We start from the raw sequence: 18,336 nt of genomic DNA, 5'->3' as shown, positions 1-18,336 counted from the left end.
CAGCTCATAGTTGTGTTATGAGCGATTTCAGGTGTCAAATGCCTGTCTAGCAGACACACAGGTAATACCGGGCATCTTATTTAATTCTTGGCTCAAATTCACACACACACTTCAGATCAGATCACCTTGCTGTCAGTTCTGAACTCACTTCTTTGTCGGGTTGATTGTGGAGATATTTGTTGACAAGTAAGCTTTAACACTAATTTGTGTGTTTCAACCTGTTTAAATTCAGTGATGGGAAACTCGCTCATCACTGCAGTCATAACAAAGAATTGAGAAAGTTCATCTCTAATGAACCTTATCAAAACAAAGTACTCACTGTATCATTGTCAGTGTGCAGTCTCAGTTTCAGCACCACTTGAATGTCCCCTTCAGGATTTCTTCACTTTGTCAAAAGCAGTGATGCGTGTGTAGCTCAGCTATTATTACAGTTGGAACGTGTGCATGTGTGTGATGATTTCCCATTGGTCAGCCAGAGGTAAACACCAATGCCAATCACACTGGCTTCGTCGCGGCGGCAGTGATAGCTCAAGCCCGCAGCTCGACCCCCTCCAATAAGCCATAGAGTGAAGCCATGGGTGAAATGAGGTGATTCTAAAATCCACTGTGCCTCTCTCGCAGTGACAACGACGAGAAGCCACTGAAGGGCAGCCAACACTCGCTGAGCAGGGAGATCAAAGCGGGGGACAGCGGGGACAGTCTGGTGGACTACGGCGACGAGGACGTTCAGTTCAACGAGGACGGCTCTTTTATCGGCGAGTACGCGGGCCGAAAGGAGAAGAGGGTGTCCGCTGAGATCAAAGCCGCCGCTCAGACACCGGCGTGAGGAGCGGAACCGCCATTCCGTCTTTACCCCGGGACGCCGTTTTCATTAAACCTGCTGGGACGAACAAACGAAAGAGGAAGCAGAACATTATCCACACCAAGCACAAGTTTTGTGTCAAACGTAATGCGTCATTGCCAACTGCCAATTCTCATGTTATGAAGCTCTGTTTTGTCAAGTTGCAACAGAATGACCGTTACTAAATACTGTGTATATATAGTGTATATTCTATGTGCGGAGTGTCTTTTTTTTATAATTATTATTACACAGACCATTTAGAGGGCTTGGATTTTTTTTTCTTCTCTTTTCCATTACTTCCACTGCAGAACTGTTTGTACAAATGTTACAAAAATGTCACTCCCCATTGCACATCATTACACGCAGCTTTGCCTCTCATGTCATCTTGTGGCAGACCACAGACGAGGGGGGGTATCCAGTTGATATTTTTCAACGGGAGCAAATATTACTGACCTTTTATATTTGAAATGGATTCCTTAAATATGAAGTACAATATGTAAGATGTGTATAAAGGTTGCTTATTAACTTATTTTTTTCCCCAGTGGTTTTTCTACCTGACAATTTAACAAGGAAATTTACATATCATTTTATATCATCAACATTGGTTGTTGAACCATAAACCTCCTGTGATATTAGAAGAAAATATAATTTAGTTGCCATGTTTATGAACATTTAGATCCATTGGACTGTATAAATCACCAAACCTAGTCTGTGCTTTGTAAAAGATTTTCTAAAATGTAATCCATTACAGGTCCCCATGTTCCTGATTATACATGAGAGAGAACCCTAACAAGTTTGACAACACTGAAGATGCCAATACCTGATGTTTGAAAAGTTTTATAGGAATCTTAGGAGTTTTAGGGAAATAAACTTGTTTTCTTTCTTGCTGACAGTTATTTAGTATGATTGATACAAAACCCAGAAGTCAGGTAGCTCAGTTTAGCATAAATACTGGTCAAAGGGAAATAGCTAGTGTGGCTCCGCCTTAAGGTAACAAAATCAAAATGACTTTTAGATGTGCTGGTAGGGGGATTTTGAATTTCTGGACAGGGCCAGATTAGCTGTTTCCAGCTAATCTAAACTAAGGAGTTGACAGTTGTCGCCTCATATTTAACACACAGACTTGATCGTTTTGTCAATTTACCCTTAGCAAGAAAGTGCATAAGCATATTTCAATAGGATAACAATTTGAACTATCCATTTAAAGTGGATACCATGACTCTGTGTCGCGCTTACAAAATGCTGGAAGACTTTTGCAGAAACATTCTTAAAAACAAAGGGCAAAATCGTTTTCCTGACTTTTATTCCCCGGCATGTCAGGCTCTGAAAAAGCTGAGTCCTACATTTCCCATAATGCATTTTAATAGTCTTTTTTACCAGAATGTCTAGTTCTTTCAAACTCGATGTCCCAGTTTGCAGATCAGGCTTAAGGTCTTTGTGCACCAAGTCCGTATATGTTGTGTCACAATTACACTTAGACTCTGAAACTTTGATCTGTCATTAAAGTTTTTGGAACAGGTTTGATTTGAAGTGTTTGGGATGAATTGGATCACAGAAATTATGTTTTCTTGTAGTGGAATGAAACCAATGAAAACCTTAAACTATGGTTGAGGACCACAAAATCAGCCCCAGTGCTCGACTCCATTTTATCTCATTCTGTGAATTTCTTAGATATAAGAATATTGGAAGGCATCGCACTCAGTGTGCAATGTCTCTGTGTGGGACGATTTTCTTCCGAATTTTTACTTTAAAAACCATAGTATGAACTTGGTAATCAAAGACCTTACTTCTACTGGACTTGCTCTAAATATATTTGTATTATCTAAATCAATGTACCCGGGGTGGTAACACAATTACATCATCAGTGTTATTTCTCAGAGTCGACTCCAGAGCCACAGAGAACATTGTACATTGTACTACAGGCTGAGTATCTCTGCATGAACTGACTTTAATGTGTGATGTTAGTTGTTTACTCCTTCAAGAAGAAGGTTTTGTCAAACCTGCAATGGATTGTGGATCCTGTGTAATCAGATTACTGGGATCTGGTTGCATGTTTGACACCCACCAATACCGCTGATAGTGTGGAGCCGTGAGTCTTAACAAGCCTTACTCTGTTAATACACATTCATTATGTTATTAGCACCATGACCACAAGTTGCTCTGTTTTGTAAAAATTCAACCATTGCATGATAAGAATGTTAATTGGTGTTTTTGATGTCATTAAATTGCTTTACTTTCCTATGTGCTGGTTATGGTCTGCTGTTTGGGTGAGTCTCCCCACAGATGAACGCATGATTAAAGGCCGGCGCATGCTTCTGCGTGCCCCTTACGTGCTTACGTCCGACGCCCAATTATCTAACTATACGGCAAAGCTCCGCAAGCCTCCAGCAGCCCGCAAGGCTGTGATTGGTCTGCTTACTACATCCTTTCCGGAGTCGCATTTCCGGTTTCATTCCACATAACACCGGCAGAAAACACCGAAAATTTAGAAGAACGAATATGGACCAAATAGAAGAGCGTTTGGCAGAAGAGATCCGAAAGTATGACCACTTGTATAACCTGTCACTGACTGGCGGATTTGTCTGCCAGAAAAAGGCTACGAGGAGCCGCAGTGTCGATGTAAATAAACAGTTCGACGACGACTGCCACACACAAAGAAGGCGTCCTCTAAGGCTGTCTTCAACAAAAAACTTTACTCCGCCTAGTGTTCGGGGGGGGGAATTGCTTTGTGAAACATGCAATGCTTGGAGAAGCATGAATAACAACGAGTCCTTCGACAGAACTATGGAAAAGCCGCAGACGCCGTTCAAGAAGCATGCGCAGGCCTTTACTCTTCACTCAGCAGTAATGTACAAGTGGATGAGAGCAGTACCTGTGGAGCCGCTCTCATCCACTCTGTATAAGAGTGGCAGATGTTAGACAAATCGTTCCCATTATGCAGTGAGACTAAAACAAATGTAATGCCGGGGTCAAGCCTCTGTCTGAGTTTGAGCAGCGTGTGTGATTTACTCCTGCGGCAGGAGAGAGTCACCAGAAATCAGAGGAGTGGGCTCCAACAGGCTCCGGGCTCATGGAGCGAGCGCGGTAATCACGTCCGATGGTTGATATAGGAGAGTGTCACTGTGAGGGTTCTCACCGCGCTGATCACATCTGCCTCAAATACCCTCTCATCACTCAGCGTCTGCTGCAGCCACGGCTGTTCAGAGGCTCCAGCGCTCACACGTGTGACCTTCAGGTGCCGGGAGTGGAGCCTCTGATGGCCACGCTGGACGTCCTCAGCTCTTTGTTGAAAGAGTGAATAGCTGCACGGGGGCTCCAGGCCTGCAGGGAGTACGGAGCATAAATCAGCAACATAACAATCACTCCTCTGTAGAGAAACATGGTCTTTGTGCAATTTGAACGGTTTGTCCAGACTCTTGCAATAATTTTGCTTTCAAATGTGGTCGGTGTTTCCTATGTTCGAAAGAAGTTTCCATATGAATGAAGTTTCCTGAATCTGCCATTTTCATGATTTGTGACATTTGCTGACGTTTGTAGAAATGGTTGATGCCATTCATTACAACACACTGTCCTGTACATTCTGGTTCCATTTAAATAATTAAACTGCACAGCCCCAACAGTGTTACTACCTGGCATCAAGAAAGGAACTTTAATATGAGTACAATAGCTCATCAGTGTTACATAATACTGGTTAGGTTAACCTCTAAAATGTCCTCTAAATGGGCCGTAGGTTCCCATGATATAAAGTACAAACCATAAGCAACAACATGGTGAAACTAAAAACAAATATAAAGCACAAAACATCAATATGCAAGGGATATCAAACCAAGGGTGATGAAGACAATGTACAAGCAAAAACAAAATGGAAATACAAAACAAGGGATGATGTCAAATAATAACATCGTCGACTTAAGGCCTCAATACCTGGTTGAGTAGAAACATGGTCACATTAGTGGATAACTCTTAGAAGCTAATCAAACATTTTAAGTTATCAGACAATAAGAAAAAAAAAAAAATATATATATATATTGTCACGATATATCCATTACATCTACGGAGTAAGAACAAATATGTATGATAGGAACAAATCATAAAGGCTTAAATGCCTGGATAGTAAAAAACAGGAATAGACACGTCTAACAATCAAAGATCCTGACTGATCCTATACAGAGATGCTATTCACACATAACATTGAGTAACAATTCATCATTCAGGCCTTTTGGAGACAATGTTGTTATGTGAAGATCCAAAAGGTTTCAGCTCTCTTAAGAGTCAGATCGTGGTCACCACGTGGAGGTGCTGTCTTTAAACCCCCAACCATAGAATCATAGGGCGTTTCTGTTCATCAAAGTGCACGGCAACAGCATGGTCGGGATAATTTCTACGTATTGCACTCATGTTCACTGATGACAGAAACGTTGCACACATCATAACTTTTTTTTGCATGTACAGGATTGTCTGTGGGATTCCTCTTCTCTCACCTGCGTCTACTTTTTCCCCCAAGCACCTTTTCAGTGTTGTTTCGGGGCTCTAGTGCTCATTCTAATGCACCACCATCTCAATATTTATATATATATAAATATATATTGATATAAAGTACACTTGATGGGTTGGTCTTAGGTCTGGGCAATAAAACAATATCTATAATGTCTAACAATAGCAATATAAAACACAGCAAGGAGCCATAACACAGAATTGATCTACCTCAGACTTGTTTGTCATTCTCTGCTTATGAAGAAGAGTTTCAAAACAAAACCTTCACTCAAGAGAAAGAATCTGTCATATTTTGACCATTTGACAATAACAAAAAATATATTTACTGATAGGGAAATATTTACTTTTTTCCCATATACCTAACTAGATAAAAACAACACTAAATCCCACTTTGAAAATAGACATCACAATCTAACATCGAAAACATACGTGCATATGTGGACCCCACTAAAAGTAGCTCTGTCTTAGGGTAGAGCTAATGGGGATCCCACTAAATAAACAAAATAAACAAATAAATGTGCAAACACAACACTAACATGGAAGGGAACAAACATGAGGTGAAGCTGTTCTGAGTTCAGCCAACCTCTACCGTTCTCACTTTGCTTCAGCATTAGCAGGAGATGATAGTCAGTAATTTAAAAAGAAATTAAACTCCAAATAGGAGCAGTAACAGCCTCGGTGCATTAATGAGTCTCAGATGTGCTTTAGCTTTATGTGTGTGCAGCATCCCAGGACATAGGAAAAACTGGGCTATTATACAGGAGCTGCACATCAGCTGTTCTTCGTCTTCTTTAAACTCCATAAGAGAAGAATTCATGGTGCACATCACTATAGCGCCGTAATATATTAAGAAATATTTAATTAAGGTAGTTAGAGATAGTTAAAATGAATCAAGGTGACTCCTCATCTCGTGACCCTTAATAATGACTTAATAATTGTACATAATCCGGGTTGTGGTGTTTTTCCATCCTTTTAACAAATGAACTGCCAATACATGAAGGTAGTTTGATGGGGAAAATTGTCCACATGAGAGACGTGACACTTTCTTTTTACAATGTCTGATTAAAGAGCCAAAGCAAATTGAAATTTATCGATTTAATTCGACCAGAATTCTTCCATTGCCGGGCAACAAGTTCAGTGGGAGTGGAGTGACAGGACTGATACCGATATGTGATGGAGGGATTTAACTAGGAAGCTGATCGATGATGAGTTTCGATTGGAAATGTAAACATTTGTTGTTTGTTTGTTTATAAACAGGATTGGGAAAAAAACACTCAACAGGCTTCCAAAAAACCTGGTGGAAGGATGAAACATGAGCAAAGACAGACACAGTTTAATTTCAGGGTTGATCCAAACAAAGGAGCAGATCCAAGAATGTTCTGTCACTTTCTGTGCCATCCCGAAATAGGGCACTTATCTGACATTTTATTCAATTTCCCAGGGAATAATTAATGAATCTGAATGGAAATGAAAAATCTGATATGTATGAGTGGGTGAAGTTCGGTGCAGCTTGATTGAATTTAAGGGGACTGTTGGACCTTGACGGAGATATGTGCTCCACTAGGAGACATTATAAATAGGTCACAACTATAAAAAGCTTTTGTAGGAGGTAAGGTCAGTTAAAACACAGGAAAAGGGTTGAAATATTAACAGGATTTAAAAAAAGGAAGTGTTTGAAGAACAACTGAACGTGTGTGCCAGAGGAAACACTCCATGATCTGCTTGTTGAGTTTTTTTGGAAAAGATGGGTCCTTTGGTTGATTAGTCATGCCTGCAGAGGTCAGACAGGAAGCTCTGGGCTTTTATTGTTGTGACACTGCCTGAGAAGAAGCACCTGTCCGGACATCTTTTTTCAGATCTCCTCTTTGCAGCAATGACATGTATTTACTCTTTCAAACGTTGACATGTCTGGTAGGTTGTTTTTGTCTGTGTTTCGTCAACGTGCTGAGTGAATGTAGAGGGTTTGAAGAATTGCTAATTGCTACACTGCTAAACCTCTCTGTTGCCGCCACAGAAACACAACAGGTGTGTGTGGGTAACTTTTACTATGTTTGTCTGAGGTAACTGTCTGTGTAAACAAACAGTGAATGTAACAAAGAGGGAAAACAATCAAATGCTGGATGCTGTAAATTGATGAAGAGATGAAACTCTTTCTGTATCACAATTATAGTGACCAAATTGATAAATGTCAATTGCCAAATTGATAGCCCTTTTACATATTTGTTAAGATGTGTGTGTGTGTGTGTGTGTGTGTGTGTGTGTGTGTGTGTGTGCGTGCGTCCATGCCTTTTTTTTGTGTGTGGGGATGTGTGGATGTGCGTGCGTGCGTGGGTGCACATGCGTGCGTTCTTGTGTGAAAGCCCTGTCCTAATCCCATGTGTATATTTAACAGGCATTGTACCCTACATTTAATTCCTTGGTACCAGTTCATTACAATAGCAAAGTCAAGGACTTGCAAAAAAAAAAAAAAAACTCTTCTGTGAGTGTACCTCTGATGGAGGCATTATGAACGATTGTTTCTAAGGGCCTCGCCATTTGATGGGTGATGAATCGAGGAGGGGGCGTGTCAATGACTCAAAGCACAAGGTGGACTTTTTATAGCTCCAGTGACATGAGAGAGCCTTTTCTCAGACAAAGCACTTCAACAGTTTCATGTAAATCAGAGTTACAAATAATACAGGACTCAAAGGAACGACAGAATTGCCTCAAAGGTCTTCAAACTGAAAAAAAATGGCTGTATTAAGTAAAGAGGAGTAATGGCCTCCTTCCCCTGCCGAATGAATTTTTTCCCATGTTGGCTAAAAGTGCCGTAAGGCCGACATCACAAAAGCAAAGGAAACCAGTGGATCCAATTATCATTTCACAGCGTCGGAGTGATAAAACGTCTGCATGCTGTTGCCTCATGCCAGATGACTTCATATTCCTCGATAAAGCAGGAGATATTGCAATCTGTTTCTCCAATAGACAGAGAGCTTAAGCCTCTTATGGGCGTACCGCAGTTCACATCAGAAATTATAGGGGGAAATTAAGGCAGTGGGTGTGTGATTCATACAGTCATGTAATGAGAGCCACAATGGCGGCGAGGGCTCCGCGCTCTGAAGCACCGATTCATTTTGGAGTGCTGCAGAATTTCCAGTGCCAGGCGAGCGGGCCTGTGACTCGTTCAAAGTGCTCAGGCAGCTGGGACATCTGAGGGACTGATCTCAACGTATCGCACTTGCGGCTGCAAATGAATTGGTCCCTCAGGTCTCCAGAGCTGTCAGCAACTCACTTTATATGAGAGCTTCATTCATCAACCCATTTTTCCCTGTGAGCAGCAACTTTTTGATAAAAAAAGAGGCAAAGGAAATGTAGCAAAACTTTTCTTAATAGCCCTTCTTTTTCGGGGGGTGTTGAATATACATGTGGCATTGAGGAACGTCTGTGGAACTAAATCATGGACGGATGCCTGTCAGGCTGCTGTAATTCTCCGGTGAAGTGTAATACCAATCATTTCACCTCCTCAGAAATCAGTGCCCTCCGGAAATAAATGAAAATGTGCATGTTGAAATGCAGGCCCCATTCTATATACACTTCATCTGCAATGATACTCCACTGCAGGTTTAAGTCAAGTTCACACTTTAATAGTTTTTGTCACTTTAAGAAGTAAAGTCCATTTGGGTATGTACACTGGAGGATTTCTGGCAAAAACTATGTATTTTTGTTGCGAATGATAAGGAAATACAACTTAACTTATGGAAAGCACCACTAACTGTATTAGACTATATTCTGAGTATTTGTTGAGCCCACAACTTCACATTTATGATAAGATGATCTGCTGACCAGAAACCTTTCAGATTTGAGTTAGCCATTTTGGTATTGGACTCACTTGTTTATTTAATATAAATAACATTTCAGAACAGTTTATATCCAGAAATAACTTTACAGATATACTTAAGGGTGGACCACCATTGTCAGGTGGTCAAGAGGTGTGTGTTGCAGGGATCAAATGGTTGGGTTTATACGTTTTCTTCTTAATTTAAAATAATAAATACATAATTAATATGTTTTCCGTATTTAGTGGAACAATACCTTTTTTATTTGGAGAAACAACTAGTTAGTAAATAGAACAAACAGCTAAACACTAACCTTTAGCCATGAAAACAGCCACTGAAAATCAAAACAATATTTATTTTTCATTTGTTATCAATATTTAATCAGAACCACCATTTTTATTCGATTTCTGTCCCCATCAGCAACACAGTGTGTTTAATGCTGAGCTCTGTAAGGACGCTCTCTGTCTAGGAAATACCAAACCATTCTGGTTCGGACCGCACACTTACTCTTAAACCTCCAGGATAGTTCTGCACTCTGAGGAAATTATTTGGAAATTAAAATAGTAAAATACCTGAGATTGGAGATAAGCTCATGGGTTCATCCAATGAATTACTTACTATTTTCAAACAAGGCAAAACATTCTGCCAGTGAAGTTAGATAACTTCCAAAACAAAAGAACTTGTTTTAAGAAGTATTCCACTACTATTAAGAAAAAGTGCATTTTATTGTAGAATGACTGAAAAGATTGGAAGCAGTTTGAATTCACTGCCCATTAAAAGTTTTTAAAATAAAAACACTAAAGACTTTTAGGGGGGGATGCATTTGTACATAAATAGCACTCAACAGCAACTTTCTTGACTGATTAGATAAAATAAAGAATATTGAGCTTCGAATATGACCTACAAGTGATTCACTTTTTGGACCTAAGGATCTCAAAGGACCAAGGTTATCTGCACGTCTCTGTCTTTAGAAAAGCCACTGACCGGAAAACCGTATAACATGCAGACAGATTTCCCCCTCCATGGCTCATTAAGAATATCCCATTTGGGCAATTTCAGAGACAATGTGACTCTGATCAGGATTTCCATATTCAATCAATGGACATGCGGCAGCCCTTCAGACAAAGAGGGTATCAACCCCAGATTGGACACATGACTTCGCCGACCCAAGTGCAACTACTGCTGTGGTAATTGCAAATATTGTGATAATAAGGTGAAATCAGACGAGGGAGATGTATATACCAACAAAGTCCTTCCAATCACCAGTTTAATAAATTGTAATACTAACCATATTGTGTACCGACTTGAATGTACTTGTGCTTGTTTCTCTGTAGGCCTCACTTTAAGACTTTAAGAGTGTTATGTTTCGAAGTAATCAGCTCTGATGCCAGGGGCGGGGACACGTTACCTACCTGCTGAGAGCCCTGAAACAAGTTACAAACACGCATATGTGCTCTTGCTTTGACCGACAATGGCACTACTTTACCAGTCGGTGCAGCAGCTTGTGGGTTGTCTTTGTCTCTTCTCCTGTACACAGGGTAACTTTCTAGAGTTGTACTTCTGTTTGTGTCGAGGGCCACTTTCATTAAGCTTCACAAATTATAGGCAACACCTGGAAGAGAGGTGTCACCGACTCAGTTTGTTATTTTGGTCCAAGATGCTGGTGCTTTGTGCGGCATCTAGTGGGCAATGATTATTGTATATAAATATATATATAATCTTTAAGAGATCACCATTTTACTAAACAGATATATATTTTTTCAAGCGTCGCAATCAAGCTGCTTTTTATGTGCAGTTAAACAGGCACTGAAAGACTTCTTCAGCTGTGGAGCAGTTTGAACACTCAAGCATTTAGATAGATTTTATCACATGATACTTGAGTGCTGACTTCCTTGTGACCTTACTTGAGAGGCAGTTGGGAGGGTAATGATGATCACACAGCAATGTCAACCGTCTGGGCTCAGAAGTCGACATTGTCTAATCCAAGCTCTCAGGCAACACACTGCTTTCTTTCTGGGGTGGTGATAATTTACTGGAGAGGTGTTGGGAGCCTGCAGTGCGAGTCTATCCTCTCAGTATTTTGTGAGGGGGCCAGCACAGGCTGACGTTTCTAGCACAGACAGATGCCCAACGTGGGCTCGGCTGCCACCGATTTGGGAATGTAGGCTACGAGGGGGAACACATGGTGGGGCAAAGGTAGCAGGGGACCCAGGGGAGGCCGGCAGATGGGCCTATACTACACAACTCAGAGCGATCCACTTCTCTCTGGACGCAGCCCAACACTGCCAGGTCATCACCATCCTCTTTAGATCCAGGTGGCTCCATGTTTGACCTCACCAGTCACTTGTTCATGCCTCGCTCTCCACTATTCTGACAAACAAAAAGAAACGGAGCCTGTTACAAGTTCAACTTTTCATCTGCAGTCCCGGGATTTAGTATTCGTTTAAAAGTGTTGGGTTAATCAAAAAATCAAAATTATGAGTTAAAGGAAGCTAATACACAGTCTTTAGGCTTTATGACTATGGGTAACACCTTTCAAATGACACAGGCACTTGATTTATATATAAAAACACTGGTCAGTCCACCTTAAGAATAGGATTTTCTTTTTACATCCCATTAAGTTGAAGGTTGTAATTCTCTAATTTAAAGACAAGAAGGGATAATGACTTGTTTTGATGCAATAAAGGCATTGTTTACTGAGAGGAGGACACGTGACAGAGGTAATGTGTTGACAAACAAGAAACACACACAGTGGTAAGTATAACCATATGCAATGGTAGAATCACTTGAAAACATAAAACCTCTGTGGCAGCACTTATTACATATAATGGGTAGATTAGTGGATAATTACAGAGAGGCAAAAGTTCAAATGACGATTAAATCCCATAAAGCTCCACCTCTGTAAATCCTCCTTGTACGTGTGTAATGGGAACTGATAAACGGGGTAAAAGGTTAACCCAGGAATTGCCCTGAGCTTGTATTCAATAACAATGCAATTTCAGAGATGCTTGTATTATTTATTGAAGTGCTGTTGAGGGCACTGAACAAATTCTCTTTATTGTCCAAATGGCTTCTTACAAATCCTGGTTCACTGTATGCAGGTTTGACAATTATTACCCTGGAAACAACGTCCTCTGCAAAGGACAAATAGACTCCTCAATGTAAGTGTGCAGTGATACATATGTTAATATACCAGAGCTGTTTTCATAAGCTTTCCAGGGCATTAGCTGTTTAATTTACTGGCCCCATCCAGGGGAGTGTAATGCAGATAGCTTGGTTAAAACATGTCGGGTCTTGATGCTTAGGCTATGGTAGCGATGCTAGAAGGAATACTGGGTAAAAGCATGGTGTCATGATATTCCATCTGTGTAAGATTTTATGTTCAAAGCTGTACGAGATATAGCAGCCGGTATATTTGAATACAATAAAACACAATACAATAGAATAAAATACAAAATATTGAGGTAGAAAGAATAAAAACAGAAACACAAGATAAATAGGTAGATAAGGTGCAGTGGCAAGATGATGGTAATAGTACTGGTGATATGATGGTAATGTTATTGTTGGACAGTATATAAAAATAGTACAGTATATAAAGCATATAATATAACATCATATACATTTATATATGATATTAATAATTATACCAATATAATAGCAGTATATATGTTGTGATTCGTGCAAAACTTTGGCTTATTAAAGAAATGAGTCCAATATCTTCTCACATGGGATCAACTCTGAATAAGTATGGGCATGTAGGCTGTAGAAGGGACCTTTTAATTTTACTAATGTATGTGATCCAGAAAAAAAATAACTGCAGTAGTGTAATCAATCAGACAAAGCCTATTTCTGACACGACCTGGTATGAGGCAAGGTGTGTCCCCCGGGCCCCGGGCCCAGCTCAGACTGAGACTAATGACTCTCTGGCCTCACCGTGGTCCCCCCCCCGACTTTGAGCTGCTGCAGCGACCGCGAGGAGGCTCCTCCGCTCCAATCCAGTCAGGTGGGGGCTTGTGTTATCTGCCACAGGTCCACCTGCACCGCCCGCCATCTGCATGGGCTGCATCACCCGGGGGGGGGGGGGGGGGGGGGGGAGAACAGGTCTTTTAAAGATTTCACACCAGTTACTGCAGGATAAGCTCTGAGTCGAGCTCCTAACACGACACTTTGAAATACCCTCCAACTTTAAGGGGATCAGCCTCGGTGCGCGGTCACAGTAATTTAGGCTCTGACGCCTCTGACCTTCAGCCCGGAGAGAGAGTGGAGAAAACAGCAAGCAAATAAACATTTAATGAGATTTTGTATTTTGCCGAAGCCTACCCCAAAGTATCTATAATAAAACTGCAGAGAACAGAGGGAGGGTATTGATCAACAGACTCCAATTTCACTTCAGGTGAGATATCTGGTTGTTAACACTCACCCGCTGTCCTCTCTCTGTTCGAGAATAAAAATGTCCTCGGGCAGCAGCATCTTCTCCTTCTGACATTAACATGCTGCTCTGGCTTTATTGTTCACGCCAGACATAAATATCAAAATCCTATTTCTCTCTTCCTCACCAAAAATTGGTCATGCGCGGGATCTGCTCCTCCAATGTCTTGTATAATTCTGCCATGGCCAGCGGCGTGTCTATCATCACAAATGAATGTTGAGCATATAGGCATTGTTCAAATTCACACAACGTTATTAGAAATTCTAGACAAGATGCCAAGGTTTCATTGAGATACCAAATACTCTGAACTCAGGGGGGACGTGCATAAGACATCTTGGACATTTTTTTATGATGCAATGAGTCATTTGTGGGTTTTTTGATATTAATTCAGTGTGGTAATCATATACCTTCACTCACCTGCTGGAGGCTGGAGGAGGCTCCTGCGGTGCACTGAGGTTGTTTCCTCATTTTGCACAGGTAATTGGCCGTGTGCCCCAGGGGGAGGATCTATTCCATCTACACTCTATAACATGAGTGATGATGGCTGGTCCGCTGGTTACATTTAATGCGACCAGTGCTAGACTGTTGCACCACTACCACAGAAAACCATTTATACATTTTGACTAATTGTTCTACTGTGTTCGAACGAGTTGGAAATGATTGGAAACGAGTGTGCACTCGGCTGCGCCCTTTGCTGCTGCTTCACAAAAATAGTTTTGTGATCTGATGACGCTGCCAGCAGGACATAATTTGTCTGTGAGTCAGTGAACATACTGTGCACCATCAGCTCCGCCATTTTTAGCTTGTTGCTGTGGGTGCGTCACGCCTGTGAGCCAGTGACTAGCTTGCTTCTCGCAAACACTTTGATAAGAGGAAGCTGCAATGTCCTCCAACAGTTTATGAGGCGCTGACCCTCATGTGTACAAACTTTATGTAAATTGCTTAGGTCAGTCTGATAAATGCTACCTGCAAATTTATGAGATCACGTCACCGGCATAATCAAAGCCCTTCAAAATTCTGAATACGATTATTCTTCTCTGTTTGTAGGCAAGTTAGAACCTCGATCCTGCTGTGAAAAATCAGCAGACAAAAACATAACAAATTTAGTACCGTCAGTATAGAGGGTTTTTGAAGGACCTGAAACAACTGTATTAATATTAATAGTGCTGCTGTCAACCACCTGCCCCCAAACTAGCACTGTGCTCGGACAGAAGTAAAGAGGATATGATTTAAAATGATCTCTTTGGAAGTCATGGAGATGCTTGACAGATGCTGTAGCATTGTACAGGAGTAGGTTTCAGACATTTGGTGCATGAGAGAGTGATACTGGACAAAGACCTGCATACACACTCTGAGGGGGGGTGCCAATTACACTGTAATGTTGTTGTGCCACTGTATGCTAGTTAAATCATAAAATCTGGAATCCTCTCTGAGCCATGATGATGATGATAACTACAAATTAACAATTTTCTGTGTGAATGAACTGTGAGTTGTCCAGACCTTTCAAACAAGTTGTGTGTAGCTGGTCTATATTTGAATTGAATTCACAATTTCAATGAAGATATTTGATTTTTGATGTATGGTTAGAATATTGAAATATCTGTCTAAAACTTAATTTCCTTCACACAGAGAAAATTTGTGATAGCCAGGTGAGAAAACAAAAGAATACTTGTTCTTACAAGAAGATTACTTGATGTTGTTTAGGAAATCAGTTCACAGTCATCCAAACATATCGTGCTTCAGTTCATATTCCAGAAATCTGGCTGTATTTGGCTAGTATATCTCGAGAAGTGGTCATTTTATCAATTCCCCATTCCAGTGTGGAATTTTGTGCCATCAAGACATATTATATTAATATACTTTTGATAAAGACGCGATCCGTGCTCTGTAGCAGCAGTGGCTGGGACTAGGAATTGGAGTCGTTTGGATTGTTCTGATACCGGTATGAAATTGGTGCCTTTGAAATGGAACTTGTACCTGAATGGCGCCAAAACAAATACTTACTGCTTAAGAGAAAACACAACATAAGCCTAGGTAAATTGGAAATGTAACATATAAACTCTTTACAGTTTAAAGTATACTTAAATATACAAATATAAAACGGAGAAAGTGCAAAACTCTTAACAAATCTACATCACAAAACCACATCATAAATACAATCCACAATAATTTAACCCTAAATAACATTTTCAGCACCTTAAACAGCAAAATACTTCAGATCCAAACTCGTGGTCAATTGTCTTCACACTCCCGGGACCAGGAAGCGCCCACACTGCACTGAATTAGTTGTGTCATTGGTCACACAAGCAGACAAACGCGGAGCATCCCCGTGCTCTCAAATGTATCCTTAGCATTTCTCAGGTCCACAAACACATTTAATTTCACCTACCAAATTATGAAGAAAAATGTATATATGAAACGGTTATCTTAAAATCTTTGGAAAAAAAAACAAATGCTATCTATATCACTAACAACAGGTATTCTTTGTTTTATTTGGCTGAACTAACCCTGTTAAGTTAAAGAGAACCTACAGACAACATGTTCTTCACAGCTACCTAATGTTTACATATTCTGGACTCCCTTTGTGTCCCTTGGAGATCGGTTGCATTGACTTATTCTTCTATTGCAGCTGAACATATTGACCACACACGGCGTCGCCTTTTACCTTAACCTCCAGCATTTCTGTACCACCATCCTCTACAAGTTCAGAACGTCCTCAGACGCAGGAGCTCAAAGTGATGCTGTGTTGTTTCCACTGTCAGTCATATTTGGTTCTTCAGTGGACGTCCGAATACCTAATAACATTTCCAACAGGAGGCAGGATACAGCGTCAGCGCCAGAGCAGAGATTATTTTCAGGAATGATGACCTTGTTGACATCTCCTCTACATGAGAGGAGATGAAAGAAGCGACCAGGTGACGCTTATCTGATGCTGGAGCAGATTATCTGATTTCTGTGTCTACCTGACCGGAATCCTGCTGCCACAGCTTTTTTTTTCTGTCTTCTGCAGAGCTCACATATCTTAACTTGATCTCAGACCATAAATCAATCTGAGGCTTTGTGTTTATTTTTGTGTATAGAGACTGTTCAATCTAATGTAAAAAGGTTTAATTCACACATATTAAGGCTAATCGTCACTAATGGCTGAAAAAATATTGTATCAAAGCCTTTTCTGAGACATATTATACTTATACTAGTTATAATACATATTACACATCTGACAATATTCTGGATATTTAAAATGAGTTATTCGTCATTTTACTAAAAGGAGAACTTATACAAATAAAAGGAAAAATCCCATTACAGTAATTCTTCTTGATAAAATTTAGTGTTTGGACATGCCTGTGGAGCGCAGCTATCCATGGCACTGAAACAATTCAATTAAAGCATGTTAAATGTGTTTTGTTGTCTATGATCACATCCATAGGCTTAAATTAGAACAGTACAGAGCACAAGGGTAAACATATTGTTCAAAACAACATTCAGAAATTGTTTACGTTGAAGTTTTAACTGTATAAATAATGTATGCATCCTGCTATAATAGCTGCTAGTAGCATAATAGGCATAGATCCGCTGTGTTTTCTTAAATTATGATGTTTCATTCCTCTCACTTTAATTTTCTTCAATCGAACCCTCATTTCCATGGCTTTCGTTGTTGTTGATGAAAATCAAATAAAACACTTTTCTCCAAGAAAGCTGAAGCTCCATCTCATTGATGAGGTAATGATATATGACACGGGTCAGACAGGAAGAAGGTGCGATGGTGACGATAGTCATTTAACATATTCACTGGCTCACACTGGATTACGATCAGCAATTTTACGGTTGATTTAGAGGCACTTTATTCTCTCCTTTGTAGCAGAGATTTCACAATCAAATGTGCATCAGCCATCCTTTTATCATCTCATGTTTGCTGAGCCTGCAAAGACCAGTTTATTATCACCGAGTATTTCATTAGGACCCAATACAAATACTTTTTATTTGTCTAAGTCTGTTTTTTTTAAAGGAAGCCCTCCTGTGCAGCTGACCAGTCATCATTACTAAGCCTGCTGGCCACAACGTCTCCAAGAGTCACTGGTCCGAGAGGTGAGGATTTAACCTAACCCAGACCCTAACCCAGACCCAACCCACCCATGAGCAATAGGCTGTATATTAAGATGGTTGACATCCCCAAAGGTGTAGCCAAAGTGTCTTGATCGCCCCCTTGTTGCTGGCAGCAGTGGAGGTCATAAATACTGTCTACTCCATGTTGGTGAATGGGACATAGGCCAAACAAAAAAATGTGACAAATAAGTTTTTTCTCAAAGATTCATTGGAGCTAAACCTCTCAAAACTCTGAGCAGACACATCCTCAATGTTTTTATCACCTGTATCAACATCGTGTTGTTTGTCAACGTTTTGACAAATGTATGTATTCACAGAATGTGCGCAGTGGAAAATGTGTGAAGGTCATCTTTAAATGAAAATAAATCTTCATGGTCCCGTTTTTAGTGGAGAGATTGCAGAGGAAATTGGAAAGTGTTACAGATGGCAGAGCCATTGTTGATTTACGTATTTTCAACTGTTAACAGTGAGAAAAATAAACTGTAAATAACATCCTTGAAGATGGAGTTGGTAATTTATTTATTTATTTTACACATTGAGAACTCACTGTGCCACAAATTTCTCATGTGGCTACCTTTGACACAGATCATGTTGAATATCATTAATGTCCAAGGGCTCTCATCCGCTGTAACATAATGGAGGCTAGTGTCCTT

General features: G+C 40.4%; 1 protein-coding gene across 4 annotated transcripts in view; it reads left to right on the top strand.

The window, feature by feature from the left end:
• chl1b (cell adhesion molecule L1-like b) overlaps positions 1 to 3,076 on the top strand; it is a 69,185-nt gene extending 66,109 nt beyond the window's left edge. For all 4 annotated transcript variants that reach the window (XM_062395012.1, XM_062394996.1, XM_062395005.1 and 1 more), the window contains one exon: positions 622 to 3,076. In XM_062395012.1, coding sequence (XP_062250996.1) covers positions 622 to 826 — 205 coding nt within the window. In that variant the 3' untranslated portion in view covers positions 827 to 3,076. The remainder of the gene's footprint in view (positions 1 to 621) is intronic.
• Positions 3,077 to 18,336: the final 15,260 nt, after the last annotated feature.

This window comes from Platichthys flesus, chromosome 2 (assembly GCF_949316205.1).
Source record: "Platichthys flesus chromosome 2, fPlaFle2.1, whole genome shotgun sequence".
Classification (NCBI taxonomy): domain Eukaryota; kingdom Metazoa; phylum Chordata; class Actinopteri; order Pleuronectiformes; family Pleuronectidae; genus Platichthys; species Platichthys flesus.
Note: the sequence above shows the minus strand (reverse complement) of the source record. Positions and strands in the feature narration are given on the sequence as shown.